General features: G+C 42.5%; 1 protein-coding gene across 4 annotated transcripts in view; it reads right to left on the bottom strand.

The window, feature by feature from the left end:
* scaper (S-phase cyclin A-associated protein in the ER) overlaps positions 1–19,631 on the bottom strand; it is a 321,703-nt gene extending 302,072 nt beyond the window's left edge. For 2 of the 4 annotated variants that reach the window (XM_072552951.1, XM_072552952.1), the window contains exons 1-2: positions 19,216–19,631; positions 5,158–5,275 (exon numbers count right to left, since the gene is read on the bottom strand). In XM_072552951.1, the coding sequence (XP_072409052.1) occupies positions 5,158–5,275; positions 19,216–19,449 (352 nt within the window). In that variant the 5' untranslated portion in view covers positions 19,450–19,631. Of the gene's footprint in view, positions 1–5,157; positions 5,276–19,215 lie in introns of those variants that run through there. The other 2 variants (XM_072552954.1, XM_072552953.1) reach the window with 2 other exon arrangements.
* Between the last annotated feature and the right edge of the window lie 1,096 nt (positions 19,632–20,727).

Here is a 20,727-nt window from a genome sequence, read left to right as displayed (position 1 = left end):
TGGGCCTGCAGGCGAAGCAGTAGATGATTCCTGCTTTCTATTTATATGTTTGGGTTTCTTTGGGTTGGTGATGCCATTTCCTGTGGTGACATCATTTCCTGTTCTTTTTCTCAGGTGTTAGTGGACGGGGTCTAACTTGATGTGTTTGTTGATAGAGTTTTGGTTGGAATGCCATGCTTCTAGGAATTCTCTTGCGTGTCTCTATTTGGCTTGTCCTAAGATGGATGTATTGTCCCACTCGAAGTGGTGTCCTTACCTAGTTGGTGTCCATGCATCCTGGTGGCTAGTTTTCTGCCTGTTTGTCCGTTGTAGTGTTTATTACAGTTCTTGCACAGTATTTTGTAAATGACATGAGTTTTGCTTGTTGTCTGTATAGGGTCTTTTAGGTTCATTAGCTGCTGTTTTAGTGTGTTGGTGGGTTTGTGGGCTACCATGATGCCAAGACGTCTGAATAGTCTGGCAGTCATTTCCGAGATGTCTTTGATGTAGGGGATAGTGGCTAGGGTTTCTGGACAGTGTTTTGTCTGCTTGTTTGGGATTGTTGCTGAGAAATCGGTGGACTGTGTTCTTTGGGTACCCATTCTTTTTGAATACAAGGTATTCCAGACGTTACGTCACCCTAATAGGTAACATCGTCAGTGGGCCTCTAGGTGAAGCACTGTACATGATTCCTACTTTCTATTTATATGTTTGGGTTTCTTTGGGTTGGTGATGTCATACGGACTCATACAGACCAAATATTGAACTACAGAACTAATCATCCCAACATGATTAGTTGGGATCAGAACATTATTTCAATGAGCCAACACACACTGCAGCACAGAACAACTACGCAGAGCAGAGGAAAATCACTTATACAGTGTATTCAAAAAGAACGGGAGGGGGTGGGGAGCAGTGGGACCCAGGGAGATAGTGAGGAACAATTTCAATCTGAAACTGGTACAGTTGATAAAAGAAGTGAGTCAAACAGTCACGGCAAGCAGGGACAAAGCAGAGAACAAGGCAAGACTGATAAATTAAACTGCATTTATTTCAATGCAAGGGGCCTAACAGAGAACGCAGATGAACTCAGGGCATGGTTAGGAACATGGGGCTGGGATATCATAGCAATTACAGAAACGTGACTCAGGGATGGACAGGACTGGCAGCTTAAATGTTCCAAGATACAAATGCGACAGAAAGGATAGAAAGGGAGGCAGGAGAGGAGGCGGCGTGGTATTTTTGATAAGGGATAGCATTACAGCTATACTGAGGGAGGATATTCCCAGAAATACATCCAGGGAAATTATTTGGGTGGAACTGAGAAATAAGAAAGGGATGATGACATTATTGGGATTGTATTATAGACCCCCTAATAGTCAGAGGGAAATTGAAAAATAAACTTGTAAGGAGACCTCAGCTACCTGCAAGAACAATAGGGTGGTTATGGTAGGGGATTTTAACTTTCCAAACACAGACTGGGACTGCCATAGTATTGGAGAGGATTTTGTTAAGTGTTTACAGAAAAACTTTCTGATTCAGTTTGTGGATGTACCTACTAGAGAAGGTGCAAAACTTGACCTACTCTTGGGAAATAAGGCAGGGCAGGTGACTGAGGTGTCAGTGGTGGAGCACTTTGGGGCCAGTGACCATAATTCTATTAGTTTTAAAATAGCAATGGAAAAGGATAGATGAGATCTAAAAGTTGAAGTTCTAAATTGGAGGAAGGCCAATTTTGACGGTATTAGGCAAGAACTTTGAAAAGCTGACTGGGGGCAGAGGTTCACAGGTAATAGGACGGCTGGAAAATGGAAAGCCTTCCGAAATGAGATCACGAGAATCCAGAGAGAGTATATTCCTGTTGGGTGAAAGGAAATGCTGGTAGGTGTAGGGAATGCTGGATGATTAAAGAAATTTAGGGTTTGATTAAGAAAAAGGAAGCAAGTGTCAGGTATAGACAAGATAGATCGAATGAATCCTGAGAAGAGTATAAAGGCAGTAGGAGTATACTTGAGAGAAATCAGGAGGGCAAAAAGGGGACATAACTTTGGCAAATAGAAGTAAGGAGAATCTAAAGGGTTTTTTACAAATACATGAAGGACAAAAGGGTAACTAGGGAGAGAATAGGGCCCTCAAAGATCAGCAAGGTGGCCTTTGTGTGGAGCCACAGGAGATGGGGGAGATACTAAATGAATATTTTGCATCAATGTTTACTATGGAAAAGGACACAGAAGATATAGAATGTTGGGAAATAGATAGTGACATCTGGAAAAATGTCCATATTACAGAGGAGGAAGTGCTGGATGTCTTGAAATGCATAAAAGTGGATAAATCCCCAGGACCTGATCAGGTGTACCCTAGAACTCTGTGGGAAGCTAGGGAAGTGATTGCTGGGCTCCTTGCTGAGATATAAGCTGAAAATGTGTTGCTGGAAAAGCGCAGCAGGTCAGGCAGCATCCAAGGAACAGGAGAATCGAAGTTTCAGGCATAAGCCCTTCTTCAGGAATGCTTGCTGAGATATGTGTATCATTGATAGTCACAAATGAGGTGCTAGAAGACTGGAGGTTCACTAATGTGGTGCAACTGTTTAATAAGGGTGGTAAGAACAAGCCAGGGAACTACAGATCAGTGAGCTAGATGTCAGTGGTGGTCAGGTTGTCGGAGGGAATCCTGAGGGACAGGATGTACATCTATTTGGAAAGGCAAGGACTGATTAGGGATAAAAACAATGACTGCAGATGCTGGAAACCAGATTCTGGATTAGTGGTGCTGGAAGAGCACAGCAGTTCAGGCAGCATCCAAGTAGCTTTGAAATCGACGTTTCGGGCAAAAGCCCTTCATCAGGATAGTCAATATGGCTTTTGCATGGAAAAATCATGTCTCACAATTTGATTGAGTTTTATGAAGAAGTAACAAAGAGGATTGTTGATGGTAGAGCGGTGGACGTGATCTATATGGACTTCAGTAAGACATTTGACAAGGTTCCCCATGGGAGACTGGTTAGCAAGGTTAGATCTCATGGAATATAGGGAGAACTAGCCATTTGGATGCAGAACTGGCTGAAAGGTAGAAGACAGAGGGTGGTGGTGGAGGGTTGCTTTTCAGACTGGAGGCCTGTGACCAGTGGAGTGCCACAAGGATCGGTGCTGGGTCCACTACTTTTCATAATTTACTTAAATGATTTGGATGTGAGCATAAGAGGTATAGTTAGTAAGTTTGCAGATGACACCAAAATTGGTAGTGGACAGCGAAGAAGGTTACCTCAGATTACAACAGGATCTTGATCAGTTTGGCCAATGGGCTGAGAAGTGGCAGATTGAGTTTAATTCAGATAAATGCGAGGTGCTGCATTTTGGGAAAGCAAATTCTAGCAGGACTTATACACTTAATGGTAAGGTCCTAGGATGTGTTGTTGAACAAAGAGACCTTGGAGTACAGGTTCACAGCTCCCTGAAAGTGGAGTCGCAGGTAGATAGGATAGTGCAGGTGGTGCTTTCTTTTATTGGTACAGGAGTTGGGAGGTCATGTTGCGCCTGTACAGGACATTGGTTAGGCCACTTTTTGAATACTGCGTGCAATTCTGGTCTCCTTCCTATCGGAAGGATATTCCGAAAAGGTTCAGATAAGATTTACAAGGACGTTGCCAGGGTTGGAGGATTTGAGCTATAAGGAGAGGCTGGATAGGCTGGGGCTGTTTTCCCTGGAGCATCGGAGGCTAAGTGGTGACCTTATAGAGGTTTATAAGTTCATGAGGGGCATGGATAGGATAAATAGACAAAGTTTTTTTCCCTGGGGTGGGGGAGTCCAGAACTAGAGAGCATAGGCTGCGGGTGAGAGGGGAAAGATATAAGAGACCTAAGGGGCAACTTTTTCACACAGAGTGGTACATGTATGGAATGATCTGCCAGAGGAAGTGGTGGAGGCTAATTTGATTGCAACATTTAAAAAGGCATCTGATGGGTCTATGAATAGGAAGGGTTTGGAGGGATATGGGCCAGGTACTGGCAGGTGGGACTAGATTGTGTTAGGATAACTGGTCTGTTTCTGTACATCTCTATGACTCTGACACAAATGCTGTATCAAATCAGTTTAGCAACTCTTGGACACCACCTGCTGAAAACATATAATACTACACTATTCCCAGTTACTGAAGAGCTCTGAAACTCAAACCTCTTTACCAATAACAGTATCCAACATATCAAGATTCATATACCTTCAAAGAACAGTTTTTCATTTGAATTACCAAAATCTCATTCTTCCCCCTGCAACCTCAGGAAGACCCAGCAATGATACAATCACATATCAACTGACAAATAACAGCAAATACATTTTTAAAAATATTTAGCTTGAGAAAGACATTTTTTTTAATGAAAGCAACTTCTTTCTTCTGTAACATGTATCAATAGCCATTAGTTTTATGTACAACATTGGTTATGTCTGCTTTTCTCCTTTCCAAAACTTCCCTGGCTGACCAAACCACAATCATTCAAAGAAAATTTGCTCAACAGTCTTGCAGCAAAACATCTGCTTAATCAAATTGGAAGAGGAGGAGGACAAAGAATCAAAAGAGAAGGAAACTCAGGAGGTGCAGTAGGAAAGACAATCGCAAATATTAACATGCAAGCTTGCTTTCAACTAATTGTTTTCAGTTTTACAAATGGACAATTATTTTAAATTAACTGACAGGAGACATTTGGAGTTGTACTCAGTAAAACAGCTAAACATTCCTTTAAAGGTGTAGTGACAAGCTTCTTTGTTCAGCCAACATTACACAGAGCAAGTGATCTTGTCTAATGAGCACAGTTATTTTTCCTTATTTGTTCATGGAATGTTGGTGTCACTATCAAGATCAGCATTTGCTACCCATCATTATATGCTCATGCACCGATAGCTTGCTCGGCCATTTTTGAGGGCACAACCACATAGATGTGACTGTAGACACACAACAAAGTCAGGCCAGGTAAGGACTTCAGTGTACAAGATGGGTATTAAGCAATAAATGATAGTTTACTAGTCACCATTACAGAGACTAACTTTCAATTGCAGATTGTTATTAATTGAATCTACATTTCACAGCTGCAATGGTGGGAATTCAATCAATGTCCTTGAGGACCAGTTGGGTTCTCTAGTTATTAGGATAATGATAATATCACTATGCTACTATCATTAGAAGCTTACCATCATCATCTTTATTTTCCAAGGGAACGCTCCATGCAATTAGGTTTCTGGCCGCTCGTCCTTCTTGTGCAACTATCTTGCGAACTTTATCATGACTGTTGGATCTCTGGAATGAGGCCTAAAGATGAGAATTCAAATGGATTAAGACTGGTTGAAAATTAGTTACTTTCCTTTAACTGTTCTCCTGTGCAATGCTCAACATTTTCTGTCAAATTACATTTTGTTAACTTAAAATAGTGTTTTTACTTAAATTCTCCAGTACATCAGTGATTTGACTTTTTACTAGGTTACAAGTTGAATGCTCATTCCTACCATGGAAAGCTTAGCAAAAAAAGCTTAAGCAGTCAACAAAAAAAATCATTACCTTCCAATTACACAGGAATTTTTTTATTCACATCATTAATATTTATGATCAAGACTAGTACTCAAGTGTAGTACTGTGGAATTTTTTTAAAAAGAGGTATTACCATTCATATGATGTCCTTATCTATCCTAACAACTCCTAAATCTACACTATCACTTGAAGGAAAGAATCCATTTGATGTACTAACTGACAATTTTCACTCATCATTCACCCAACTGCTGGTTATTGCTGGGACTTTGCTACAGCAAAATGGTTGTGTTTGACAACAAAAGTAACTGAACTTCAAAGTAACTTAAGCATTTATTGTCTTTGTTGGACATCATGAGTATTATCTAAATTCCAGTCTCGCTCTTGATTGAAGTCCTTAGAATCAGCAACTTGCATAACAAAATCTCAATGTCTCTACAGTGACGTATCAATTAACCTCTACTGCAAATTTTTCTCACTCCGAAGATCATGTTCCAGCAGTACCTAACAATCAGAATTCAACCATATCACTATCTATTGTATGGGAGTTCAAAGGATTTGCAGCAACAAGCTATCTACCACAAACAGTCCTACAGCTGAGCCTCATCCTGTTCTTGCCTAACCTGCTCATAATTTACAAGGTCATTGAATAGTAATTAATGGAAACCCTGGTGGATATCTTTTCTCATCTAGGGTAGTATAAATGGATTGTATCCATCTGCCTCAGTAAAAATTAGATGGGGTTAAGAGATCCAACCAAGAACTTTTCTTTAATTCAGTTTTTAGAACATGAAAATCCACTGGCAAGGTCAGCATTGATTGCACATTGAAGATGGTAGTTGGCTGCCCATTTGAATGACTTCCTAATTTTATCCTGACTACATTCGAATAAAAGCAATACAGTACAAATACTGGAAATCTGAAACAAAGTTAACTCTGAGTTCTGAAATAAAACAGTCATACTGGACCAGCAAAGTTAACTTTGTTTCTCTCTTAACAGATGTTGCGAGACCTGCTGAGTTTCTCCAGCATTGTGTTTATTCCAGAATGGGTTCCTAGCCTCCTAGACATGGATGCAACCTCATTCTCTGTCTTTTAATACTGCAGCCCAAGGGACACAAAAACATTCATTAATCATTTATTATATATAGATTCCATTAAACATTTGTGGTGAACTTACTACTGACACTGCAACAGTACTTCTCTAAATCACCAAACCCATATCATCCTCACAACATATCCCTAACCTTTCCACAATTTCTACCTTCCTCCCTCCCTTCCTTATCAGAACACCCTCAAGCCTCTTCCCTGCTAAACTCCCCTCCCTCCTGTGAGGGATCTCCTCATCACCACCTCCCGGTCCCACCCAAACACCCTCTGTCTCCCTCCCATGCTAAATCCCCTCTCTTCACCAAAGACAAACTCCTTCTCCACACTAAAATAAAAGCAAAGTATTGTGGATGTGGGAGAACTGAAACAACAACCAAAAGTACTGGAGAATCTCAACAGGTCTAGCAGCATCTATAGAGACTGAAACAGAGTTAAAGTTTCTAAAGAAGCATTGTATTGGACTCGAAGCGTTAATTTTGTTTCTCTGTCCACACTTGCTGCCAGCCAAGCTGAGTTTTTACATCACTGTCTTTATTCCCCTTTTCCCGGCCCAAGCTAGAATCATAGAATCCCTAACGTGAAGAAACAGGCCCTTCGACCTATCAAATCCACACCCACCCTCCGAAGAATATCCCGCCCAGACCCATTCCCCTATTACTCTACGTTTACCCCGGAGTAATGCACCTAACCTACACATTCCCAAACATTATGGGCAATTTAGCATTTGCCAGTTCACCAAATTTGTACAACTTTGATTTGTGGGAGGAAACCGGAACAGCCAGCGGAAACTCATGCAGGTACAGGGAGAATGTGCAGACTCCACACAGACAGTCACCAGACACTGGAATCGAACCCAGGTCCCTGGCACTGAGCGGCAGCAGCGATAACCACTGGATCACTGTGCTGCCCCAAGCAAACTTCCTCTCCCCTTCACTCCAACGCCAAAATCCCCTACTCTGCTCTTCAACCCAGCTAAAACCCCTCCTGCCCATGCCAGACCCCTCTCCGATCTTCTCCTCCCTCCCCCACGCAAAAAAACCCTCTGTCGCTGCCAAACACCCTCCTCACACTTACCGTTGTCAAAACTCCTCTCCCCAACCCATTGGAAACTGGAGGGCGAGGTAAGTGGGGGTGGAGGAATAAATAAAACATGCAAATGGAACCAGAACTAAAGAAAAACACTCTCAAAGTTTTTACAGACACTATTCTTGAGAAATATGGCCTAACCTAAGCCCATTCAAGCCTTCAGATAACATGCAACTGTCAGCTACAAAATAGCTCATTTATTGTAACTTCAAACTATTTTAACTACAGGCTTTATCACCTGTTTCATACAGAGCAGGCAAATAACCTCTGGCAAGAATTATAACATACCCATCCAACAGAACACTAAATTATTACAACTCTTGCTCTGGATCTACATAAAGCTACAAACATTTAGAGATCTCCACATCAAAATGACAAATCTATTATCTGATGACTGTTTAATATTGGAAGAGAATGTTTGATCCTACACGATACAGCCAAAAAAATACGCACAGAAAAAAAGTAGAGCCTGCAAGTGGGTTCTTCAGCATTCTCTTCCATCGACATACTTCAGTCCTGTCATGAGCTACAGTGAAAAAATACACGCTGTCTTTACCATTACTAAAATATACCATGGTTAATGACATGATCATCTGACTGAAAACAAAAATAGACTCCTTTCCAACTCGCTTAGTTGTCCAATTACAACTGCTTCGTACTAATGATACAAACAGAAGTTCTGGAAAGCTACACAGACAATGTGACCTTCAGCCCTGTGAGCATCTTGGGTAACTGCTCTGCAGATATGGTGACCACCAAAACAGTCACTGCAGAAGGGAATTATTCCAGCAAATGTTCCTCTCTTTCAGAAATCATCCAATGATGGTAATATTCCTGAATAAACTATACTGAATTTTATCAAGGGTAATCACAAACAAATTTTACACTTTCTTGTACATATGGGCAATTGGTTAATTATTCTAACTGTCCAAGATGACTCAGTTGCATTCTCCTGTAATGTTAGAAACCAGTACAAATCAAAATTATAAAATAATACCAGGCCGGCTGCAAGACAGATTCTGACAGTCTATAAAAAAATGTTTAGAATTTTGAACTCTGACTAAATTTTTTTGAAGTCTACAAGACAAAGAAAATTTATGAAGGTAACATACAATTCTGCAGTAAAGGATTTGGTTCTTGGCTAATTTGTGAAGCCATTCCTCTAACAAAATATCAAGAAGAATGAGCTTAAAAAGCTTCATCATCAACTCACAAACTATCCTTCAGTACGAATTCACCATGCTGTAACAATACTGAACTTCAAGTGTTGTCAGAGCTTCAGAAGAATCCACAGAAAGGCAGCAATTCTGCTTGTCCACTAACATCTGACAAAAGATTTTGTTATTTTTCTGTATGGCAAATAGTGCAGTCATTTAAATGCGAAACTTTAGTCTGCTTTCACTCCATGAATGCTGCCTGACCCACTGTGATCTCCAGCATTTTCTGTTTGCCATGTTGAGGCAGTACCAGTTTACACAGTGGAACATCCAGGTCGAGAGAACTCAAACCACTGGTTAAGGTTCATCTTCAAGCTGGACTGGTACAAAAGAAGATCGAAAGACTAGTAGGCCACAGACAATTAAACAGACAGTACAGTTGACAAGCAAGAAGAGGCGCCCAAACTGTCAAAATTATGAAAAATAAACTAAAATGTAAAATTTTGTATATCCCAGAGGACAATATAAAGAAATCTTCACTCTAATTTTCTATTTCTACACTATTTGTTTCCACAGGCTAGTTCTTCCTCCTAACAAAGTGAATCAGATTCATAAGTGCTGCTATATTTAGTGATTTTAGTATTCTCCACCTGTTTCATCAGTTTTACAATCATTTACCGACCTCATCTCCCTTTATTATCTCATTGTTGGCTAACCTCTATCACTGTGTGTCAAAAGGCCAACCTTATGTATCACACCAGGTTAAGTTTTGATTTCATGCTAAGGTTCTGTGTTTTGCTCTAACTTTATCACCAGCTTTTATAAAGCACAACTCCACAAGAAACCAATCCTCAACAAATTAAATGCCACTTCAGAGACCTCATTACAAAACAAACAATCCAATGAGGAGAAATTGAGGACTGCAGATGCTGGAGATCAGAGATTAAAAATGTGTTGCTGGGAAAGCGCAGCAGGTCAGGCAGCATCAAAGGAGCAGGAGAATGACGTTTCGGGCATAAGCCCTTCTCCAGGAATGAGGAGGGTGTGCCAAGCAGGCTAAGATAAAAGGTAGGGAGGAGGGACTTGGGGGAGGGGCGTTGGGAATGCGATAGGTGGAAGAAGGTTAAGGTGAGGGTGATAGGCTGGAGAGGGGGTGGGGGCGGAGAGGTCGGGAAGATGATTGCAGGTCAAGAAGGCGGTGCTGAATCTGAGGGTTGGGACAGAGAAAAGGTGGGGGGAGGGGAAGTGAGAAATCTGGAGAAATCTGCATTCATCCCTTGTGGTTGGAGGGTTCCTAGGCGGAAGATGAGGCGCTCTTCCTCCAGGCATCGTGTTGCTATGGTCTGGCGATGGAGGAGGCCAAGGACCTGCATGTCCTTGGCGGAGTGGGAGGGGGAGTTAAAGTGTTCAGCCACGGGGCGGTTGGATTGGTTGGTGCGGATGTCCCAGAGGTGTTCACTGAAACGTTCCGCAAGTAGGCGGCCTGTCTCTCCAATGTATAGGAAGCCACAGCGGGTGCAGCGGATGCAGTAAATGATGTGTGTGGAGGTGCAGGTGAATTTCTGACAGATATGGATGGATCCCTTGGGGTCTTGGAGGGAAGTGAGGGGGGAGGTGTGGGCGCAGGTTTTGCATTTCTTGTGGTTGCAGGGAAGGTGCCGGGAGTGGAGGTTGGGTTGGTGGGGGTGTGGATCTGACTAGGGAGTCGCAGAGAGAGTGGTCTTTCTGGAATGCTGATAGGAGTGGGAAGGGAAATATATCCTTGGTGTTATGGTCGGTTTGGAGGTGGCGGAAATGACGAAGGATGATATGATGTATCTGGAGGTTGGTGGGGTGGTAGGTGAGGACCAGTGGGGTTCTGTCCTGGTGGCGATTGGAGGGGCGGGGTTCAAGGGCAGAGGAACGGAAAGTGGAGGAGATGCAGTGGAAAGCATCGTCAACCACGTCTGAGGGGAAATTGTGGTCTTTGAAGAAGGAGGCCATCTGGGTTGTTCAGTATTGGAATTGGTCCTTCTGGAAGCAGATGCGGCAGTCAGTTTATAATAAACGTCCGTGTTGACGGACTGACTCCCACAGCTACCTAGATTACACCTCCTCCCACTCTGCCCCCTGTAAAAACGCCATCCCATATTTCCAATTCCTTTGCCTTCGCCGCATCTGCTCCCAGAAGGACCAATTCCAATACCGAACTACCCAGATGGCCTCCTTCTTCAAAGACCACAATTTCCCCTCAGACGTGGTTGACGATGCTCTCCACTGCATCTCCTCCACTTCCCACTCCTCTGCCCTTGATCCCCGCCCCTCCAATCGCCACCAGGACAGAACCCCACTGGTCCTCACCTAACACCTCACCAACCTCCAGATACAACGTATCATCCTTCGTCATTTCCGCCACCTCCAAACAGACCCCACTACCAAGGATATATTTCCCTCCCCACCCCTATCAGCGTTCCAGAAAGACCACTCCCTCCGCGACTCCCTAATCAGATCCACACCCCCCAACAACCCAACCTCCACTCCCGGCACCTTCCCCTGCAACCGCAAGAAATGCAAAACTTGCGTCCACACTTCCCCCCTCACTTCCCTCCAAAGCCCCATGGGATCCTTCCATATCCATCAGAAATTCACCTTCACCTCCACACACATCATTTACTGCATCCGCTGCACCCGGTGTGGCTTCCTATACACTGGGGAGACAGGCTGTCTACTTGCGGAACGTTTCAGAGAACACCTCTGGGACATCCGCACCAACCAATCCAACCGCCCCGTGGCTGAACACTTTAACTCCCCTTCCCACTCTGCCAAGGACATGCAGGTCCTTGGCCTCCTCCATCGCCAGACCATAGCAACACGATGCCTGGAGGAAGAGCGCCTCATCTTCCACCTAGGAACCCTCCAACCACAAGGGATGAATGCAGATTTCTCCAGCTTTCTTATTTCCCCTCCCCCCCCTTTTCTCTGTCCCAACCCTCAGACTCAGCACCGCCTTCTTGACCTACAATCTTCTTCCCCACCTCTCCGCCCCACCCCCTCTCTGGCCTATCACTCTCAGCTTAACCTCCTTCCACCTATCGTATTCCCAACACCCCTCCCCCAAGTCCCTCCTACCTATCTTTTATCTTAGCCTGCTTGGCACACCCTCCTCATTCCTGGAGAAGGGCTTATGCCCGAAACGTCGATTCTCCTGCTCCTTTGATGCTGCCTGACCTGCTGCGTTTTTCCAGCAACACATTTTTAAACAATCCAATGAGTCAAGAGTGTGGTGCTGGAAAAGCACAGCAGGTCAGGCAGCATCTGAAAGCAGGAGAATCAACATTTCAGTCATAAGCCCTTCATCAGGAATGAGGCTCATTTTCCAGCACCACGCACTCAACTCTGATGTCCAGCATCTGCAGTCCTCACTTTCTCCTAAACAATCCAATGACTCTGCCAATGTTATCAATGAACAAATTTTGACACTGATCTGCTGAGGAAGCTTCTTGAGCAAAACTTCAATTCATCATTCCATCCTGTTCCCTATTATCTGTGGATCAGGAGCTTTTTTCACAGCAGACTTTTGCATTATTTATTTGTCAACTGCTAAGCAAATTAATTATATTTAGGTTTGCAGTCAAACTGAGGGTAATCATTTTGCAAATGAGACACCAAACACTGCACATCAAGTACTGCACTGCACTCAACACCAAGAGCATTCCTTACTGCATTGTTTTTGCTTCATTTCACAAACCACCTTTCACGACTCTGGGATATCCCAAACTTTACTGCAGGCACGGGGATACACTTGAAGTGTAGTCAAGGTGGTAAGATAGATAACATTAGTTTGCTCACAGCAAAGATCCATGAACAACAATGCGATAATGAACATGTAGTCTGATTTAGTGATTCAGAAAATAGTATGAGCTAAAATTCTACACCACTTCCCTGCATTACTGGAATAATGCACTCAAGTGTTAACCTAGACTTTGCATTGATGCATCGGAGAAGGGACTTAACAGGCTAACGCTGCCATCGGAACCAGAGGTTTATCATATCAGGGGAGGTGGAGAATAGAATTAATGTCACTTGATCACAGGCTAATATTCTGGTGGAATGGATTTGAATTCCACCATGACAGATGGTGAAATAAAATAGAAAGCTAGCTGAATGGCAATCATACAACCAACTTCAATTGTTGTAAATCCTCTTCTGGGTCATTAATGCCCTTTCGGGAAGGAAATCTGCCATCTTTACCTGATCTGGCCTAAGTGTGACTCTGGACCCATAATTATGTGGTTGACAGTAAACTGTCCTCTGGAACATTAAGTATGGTAATAAAGCCTGGCCAAGTCTTACAACATCCATATCCCATGAACAAATATTTAAAAAACTAAATCTCCTTTATTAGTCTGTGAGTCCTGACTGTAGACATCACCAGGTTACATAATGAAGGGTGTCTGAAAAAAATAATGGATGTACTGAACTGCAGAACCACCACATCTCAGAGAGATTATTAACATAACGTTGCATCTATCATAATACATTATTCAAATCACTTGTTGATCAGGGTACCTCCAAATAACATCTCATCTGAAAGTTAGTATCTGTAAGCAATACCCCCAGTACCATACTGGAGTATTACCTTAGACTGTGGGATTTCATTAAAATTCACACACAGGCACAGTGGGATTTAAACTTTCATTCCTGGATTACTGGTCCAGGCCTCATGATTACTGTCAGTCACATAATTACAGCTATCAAACCTCTACCTAATGAACACTGCTGATGCATTCAATCATGGAGGTGACAATATGCATTTTTACAACATAGTGAGGTAATAAAATGATAAAAAGAACTTCACTAGGAAATAGCATAAATCTGAAACCCAACCAACAACACAGAAAACTTTCAATAGAATTTTTCACAGAGTCATACAGCCCTTCAGTCCAACTTGTCCGCACTGACCAGATATCCCAATCTGATAGAGTCCCATGTGATCCAGCATTTAGCCCATATCCCACTGTAACCTTCCTACTCATATACCCTTCCAGATCCCTTATAAATATTGTAATTGTATCTGTCTCCACCACTTTCTCCAGCAGCTCATTCCATTCATGCTTCACACTCTGCATGAAAATATTACCCCTCAGCTCCTTTCAAATCTTTCGCTCTCACCCTCAACCAATATCCCTTAGTTTTAGACTCACCCACCCTAGAAAAAAAGACCTTAGCTATTCACCCTATCCATGCTTATGATTTTATAAACCTCTATAAGGTCACCCCTCAGCCTCCGACGCTCCAGAGAAAAAAGCCCCAGCCTATTCAGCCTCACCCTATAACCCAAACACTCCAGTTCTGGCAACATCCTTGTAAATCTTTTCTGCACCCTTTCAGGTTTAACAAAATCCTTCTGAAAGAAGGGTGGCCAGAATTATATGCAGTATTTTTTAAATGAGGAACAAAGAAACAAAAGCGGATTTTTCCATCAACCTATTCAGACAACTGATGCGTAATGGTGAAAGGTTTTGTCATCAAAATGGTGCAAAAGGATTAGAGAATGGAAGTGTAAGAGAGACACAGATATGAGATTTGATCAATATCTGGATGGGGCTAGAGATACCATGTTGAGCAGAGCTATGGAGGCTTTGAAAAATACAATTAAATCTATGCTGATTGGGCAACTCAACAGGTCTATATTGGTGCGCATGGAATTGACCATCAATCTTCACCATGAAGATTGGAACTTGAAGACCAGTCACTTCATCAAAATACCAATGTAGAAGAACAGGTTACTCTGGATCTACAATACATCTCCTTAGATACTAAAGCATAGACAAATTCAGCAAGATCTGAATAACATACAGGTTTTGGCAGACAAATGACAGGTAAAATTCATGTCACACAACAGCCAAGTAATGAGTAATGATTTTGACATTCAGTGGCATTACCATCAGTGAATCTCTTACTATCAACATCCTGGCAGTTATCATTGACCAGAAACCAATGTGGCCATGTCATACAAGAACAGGTCAGAGGCCAGGAATTGCACAGCTAGTAACAGGCTTCCCAAAACCTGTTTACTGTTGAAAAGGAACAAGCCAGGAGTATAATGAAATAGTCACCACTTTAATGAATGATGGCAGTTCCAAAACACTCAAGAAGTTTCACAGCCAAGACAAAACAGTCTGCTTGACTGGCTCCATAAATATTCATTCCTTCCACTGCACTTAGCACACAGTGCTCTATCTATCTACAAAATGCACTGCAAAAATTCTCTAAGGCTCCTTAGACAGCATCTTAGAAACCATGACCACTAATCTAGAAGGAAGGGCAGCAAATACATAGAACGCCAGCTTGTTGCAAGTGCCTATCCAAGCCACCAACATAGTCACAAAGTCAGATAGTAAGAAAACAGACCTTTTGGTCCAACCAGTCCAGGTCGACCATAATCCCAAATTAAATTACTCCCACCTGCCTTGCGTTTGGCCCATATCCTTATTCATGTACTTATCTAAGTGTCTTTCATTATCACCTGGAAGTTCATTCCACACACGAACCACTGTGTAAAAAAAAATTGCCTCATGTGTTTTTCAAATCTCTCGCCTCTCATGTTAAAAATGTGCCCCCTACTCTTGAAATAGCCCACTGCAGGGAAAAGACATCTGCCATTCAAATTCTCCATATCCCTCATGATTTTATAAACCTCTACAAGGTTATCTCTCAATCTCCTACACTCCAGTGGAAAATTTCTCAGCCTACCCAGCCTATCCTTATAACTCAAATTCTTCATTCCTGGCAATATCCTAGTAAATCTTTTGAACCGTCTCCAGGTTAATAATATTCTTCCTATAACAGGGAGACCAGAACTGTACACAGTCCTCCAGAAAAGGCTTCACCAATGTCCTGTCTTAGCTCAACATTACATCCCAACTCCAATACTCAAAAGGTCTGAGCAATGAAGGAAAGTATGCACAATGCCTTAACCACCCTTGTTGCAAACTTCAAAGAATTATACCCCTCAACCCTTAGGTCTCTCTATTCTACAACACCACCCAAGGCTCCACTTTTAAGTGTATGTATTGCTTTTGTTTGATTTTCTAAAATGCAGTTCACATTTATCAAATTAAATTCCATTGCCACTCTTGAGCCCATTGACCCAACTGATCAAGATCTCTTTGTAATCTTACAAAACTTTCCCTACTGTTCATAAGACACCAATTTTGGTGTCATCCACAAACTTACTAACCATGCTTTCTATACAGGTCATTCTGCTATAAACCATGTTTCGTCAGTGCAAATTAGCTTTAATGCGACTGACAAATTGTGGACATTATTTGGAAAACGTTAACTTTCTACTGAACAAGGCTAGCAATTTTCCATTAGCAATTTTTTTACAGTACCATTTACAATTGTGGTTTTCCATCACACTATTTCCTATAGCAAAAGGTTGCAGAGGAACACAACTGTCTCGTTATAGCAGAACGACCTGTATTCTCATGTCTCCTATCGTTAAGCCAAATTTGTATCCAGTTGGCAAGCTCAACCTGAATCCCATATGATCTAGCTTAATTAATTAGTCTACCAGCCAAAACCTTGTCAAAGGCTTCACTAATGTCCAAGGAAACAATGACTATTCACCAACCTGACTTATAAATATATCTCCAATCTTTCAGTGTTACTATATCAAAATCCTGGAAATTCCACTCCACAATGAGATTGTGGATTTGCCTACAGAGCATGGACTGCAGCATTTTAAGAAGGCAGCTCGCCATTAACTTCTCAGGGGAAACTGGGGATGGGCAATAAATACTGACCCAGCCAGTGACCTCCATATTCCTACGAATGAGCATCAAATAAAATGAAGCCAATCATCTGGTTATTGCCATACTGATATTTATGGGGATTGCTATGCGTAAATTGACTATCACATTTGCTACATTATAACATGCCTTACACTTCAAAAATACTTTGCTGCTTCTTTGCAATGTTGTGAGATTAAAGAAGATGTTATTTAAGTTTTTTTTATACCAAAGGTATTTCATTATTTACCATCAAGTTGTGCATTATCTGATAAAGATTGGTGACAATAACTCTACCTCCAAATTCTAGCCACCCATGCCTGGAGGAAAAACATCTCATCTTCCACCTTCGGACCCTCTAACCACATGGCATCAATGTCGATTTCACCAGTTTCCTGATCTCCCCTCCCCCCACCTTATCCCAGATCCAATCCTCCAAATCGACACTGCTCTCTTGAACTGTCCTACCTGTCCATCTTGCTTCCCACCTATCTGCTCCAACCTCTATTCTGACCTATCACCATCACGTCCCACCTTCATCTACTGATTGCAATGCCAGTTACCTTACACCCCCCACATTCCTGATGAACAGCTTATGCTCGAAACGTCGACTCTCCAGATCCTCGGATGGTACCTGACCAGCTGTGCTTTTCCAGCACCACACTTTTTCACTCTGATCTCCAGCATCTGCAGACCTGACTTTCTCTTAGTTGATTATAACTCATCAACAACCTCAGGTTGCAAAGTGCCATACATATAGCTTGTTCAAAGGTGGAATTAACAGAAAAAGACATGAAACAGTGGTGATGGTGAATGAATATTTTTAGATTAGGGAACACTTCTGCGGGCCACCCAAAGTACAGTTTCCAGTCCAATGCTCTGTGCAAATTTAAAAACAATTCAGGTTTCTGTGTAGACAGCAACATTAAAAATTATGAAACTTGGTAAAAATTTAGCTACTGATCAGTATAATTCTAGGCTTCAATACAACATAAGATAGATTAAATGAGTAGAAACACAACACAAATTTTTGGTGTAGAGATGGAGAAGAACAGCCAATACAGAAAAGTAGTATGCAAGAAATGGCACAATTGTGAAAAGTATCAATGAGCAAAGAGATGCATACATCTTTAAATGTGACACTGCAATTGGTAAATTGAAAACAAGATCAGTTACTTGGAGTTATAAACAGGGGAAATGAACATGAAGAAACCAATCTTGGATTTTCAACATCACTGGTTAGATTTTAGCTGGAATATTTTGGAGACAACACTGCAGGGATGATGACCAAAACATTATCGAGGGTAAAGAGTTTCAATTGAGAAACTGGAAAAATTAGGAATGTTTTCTTGGGAATGGATGAATTTACGTGGCCTAATAGCAGTTTTCAAGATGATAAAATTTTCTAATACAGTAAGCAAAGACTAATTACTACCGCAAGAAAGTAGGTCTAAAACCATGTTTTAATATAATTGACAAGTGAACTAAAGTGGAGAAGATTAAAAATCACAACACCAGGTTACAGACCAACAGTTTTATTTGAAAGTACAAGCTTTCACAGCACTGCTCCTTCGTCAGGTAGCTAGTGGGGCAGGATACACAGGACACAGAATTTAAAAGTAAAAAAGATCAAAAAGTCATACAACTGATGCAATGTACCAAATCTAGTTGGCTGTAAAGTTTTTAATCACTTAAGAGACTCCAGGTTGGGATACAGAGAGCTCAACCTCGCACCTTTACTGCATTATCTGAGCTGAGATAACACTTATTATACTGATAAAACCTTAAGTTATCTCAGGGCAGTTGACTTGAAAGAAATTCTGAGTTACATACTAATCAATCAAAACCTGCATCCTTACTCTTAGTGATTAAAGACATAACAGCCATCTAGGTTTGCCTAATACATCGCATCAGTTGTATGACACTTTGATCTTTTACTTAGAAATACTGTGCCCTATGTATCCTGCTCACTCTAGCTACCTGTCGAAGGAGAAGCACTCCAAAAGCCCGTGCTTTCAAATAAACCTGTTGGACTATTGCCTGGTATTGAGAGATTTTTCAACTTTGTCCACCCGAGTCCAACATCGGCACCTCCACATCAAGTGAAGAGGAGGTCTATTGGGAGCTTAAGGGAGTTAGCTGCTAATGTGGTGAAAGTTGATAAAATAAACATTCGTCTTTTGAAATGATGAGAATGGGGAACTATAGGGCTAGGAATAAAATAGTAGGAACACGTAGTGATGTTCTCCCAACGATGCAGCACAGGTACGATGGGCTGAATGGTCTCTTTCGAGCTATTTGCTAATTAACGTGTTCAAGGTCGATATTATACATCTCGGCAGCAGGTGAGACCTATGGTTTCTCTGAGTCTTCGCATCTGGTAGAATGAGACTAGATGTCTTTTGTGTTGGGGGGCATTCCTATTGTTTCTCCGCGAAAGGGTGGATTCAGCAGAAAGGGTGAAGCATCAGCATTGATTCCCACGGTCACCGAGACGGAGGAGGGTCACCGAGACGGAGGAGGGTCACCGATCCGGCAAAAGTACAGCAGCGCAACGGTACCCCTCGCCCCTTCCATCCCTCCACCCCTCCCCCCGCACCTTGGAACTGCCGCTCCCCGCCGGGCTCTTGCCTTTGCCCCCGTACGAGGATCCCGAGCTGCCGCTGCCCGATCGTTCCCGCTCGTCGCCGGCAGGCCCCATCTTCGGCCCCGGCCTGTCCCGGGACTCGACGCCGGCTCCAGGCTGCCGTTGCCCGCTCCGCTCGCGACTATCGCCGCCGCCCAAAAAGGCCGGCGCAAACTCCCTCCGCCTGCTCCTCGACTCTTTGGACATTTCCCCCCTCCCCTGCCTCCCCGCTTTCAAATAGATCACATCGATTTCTTTTTATTGATGGGTATTAAATTTTGTTTGCGGTGGGAATGAACGTTCCTCGGCGGAGACAGAGAAAACCGCCTCGGTCGATAACAACAAAATAGCGGGCGCCTCACTGACAGGAGCGCAACCAAGCTGCACCGGAAGTGCTCTCTCTCTGTAATCGACAGTGAGATAAACCAATAACATCATAGAATGCGGAGCGTAACCCCGCCTATCTCTGAAGACGTGTCCCGCCCACTGCCATCAGGCGGGCAGCAAGTTCGGTTGCAGCGTTGCGGGATGGTAATGCCCCTAGCAGCTGAATCTGCTCTCTGATTGGTCGTGGCGGGCACGCCTTCCCGTCAGCCGCCGGGGAACTCTCGTTCGAACTGGGGGCGGGAAAAGGATGAGGTGGAGCGAGATGATAAGGTGCGAAGTACAGAAACCATAGCGTGTCAATAGCTTTTCTTTTTAAGGGCAAATTCACAATGCAACAATAAAATAAAGACACAACCACCTGATGAAGGAGCAGCGCTCCGAAAGCTAGTGCTTCCAAATAAATCTGGTGTTGTGTGATTTTTCACTTAAAACAAAAAACTCCAAATGATGGAGCTCTGAAACAGAGATCACTGGAGAAACTCAGCAGGTCTGGCAACATCTGTGGAGAGAGAACAAGAGTTACTGTTTCAAGTCCAGTGACCCTTTTTTCAGAACAGAAGTTGAAGCTTAATATCGTTTTCTCTGCACAGATGCTGTCAGACGTGTCAAGTTTCTCGAGCAATTTCTGTCTTTGTGTCAATAACCTTTCCTCACAAGGGCAAAACAACGCTGGAGCAATAAAATAAAACAAGTTACTGCAGATGCTAGAAATCTAAAACATAAACATTCTTTAAGATGTGAAAAGCCCAGAATTGTACACAATATTCAAGGTCCATCTTTCAACCATGGAATGTACCACACCAGGGTGAGATGGAGGCATTATTTCCATGTAAAAGTTATCATTATCAAGACTATATTTCAGCACATCATGCTTTGTAGCTACTGGTACGCATATAAACTTTGCTGTCATGCAGATATTAATCATAGAATTCCCACAGTGTAGAAACAGGCCCTCCGGCCCAACAAGTACACACCGACCCTCCAAACAGTAACCCACCCTAAAATACTAACCCACCTATGATACTGACAAATATTTTTTAGATTGATTTGAGGGCTATTGATGTTATTTTTAGGGAGCATAGATTTATCTTATTATCC

The sequence above is a fragment of the Chiloscyllium punctatum genome, chromosome 33 (genome assembly GCF_047496795.1).
Source record: "Chiloscyllium punctatum isolate Juve2018m chromosome 33, sChiPun1.3, whole genome shotgun sequence".
NCBI lineage: Eukaryota > Metazoa > Chordata > Chondrichthyes > Orectolobiformes > Hemiscylliidae > Chiloscyllium > Chiloscyllium punctatum.
This window is presented reverse-complemented; position numbering and strand designations above follow the sequence as displayed.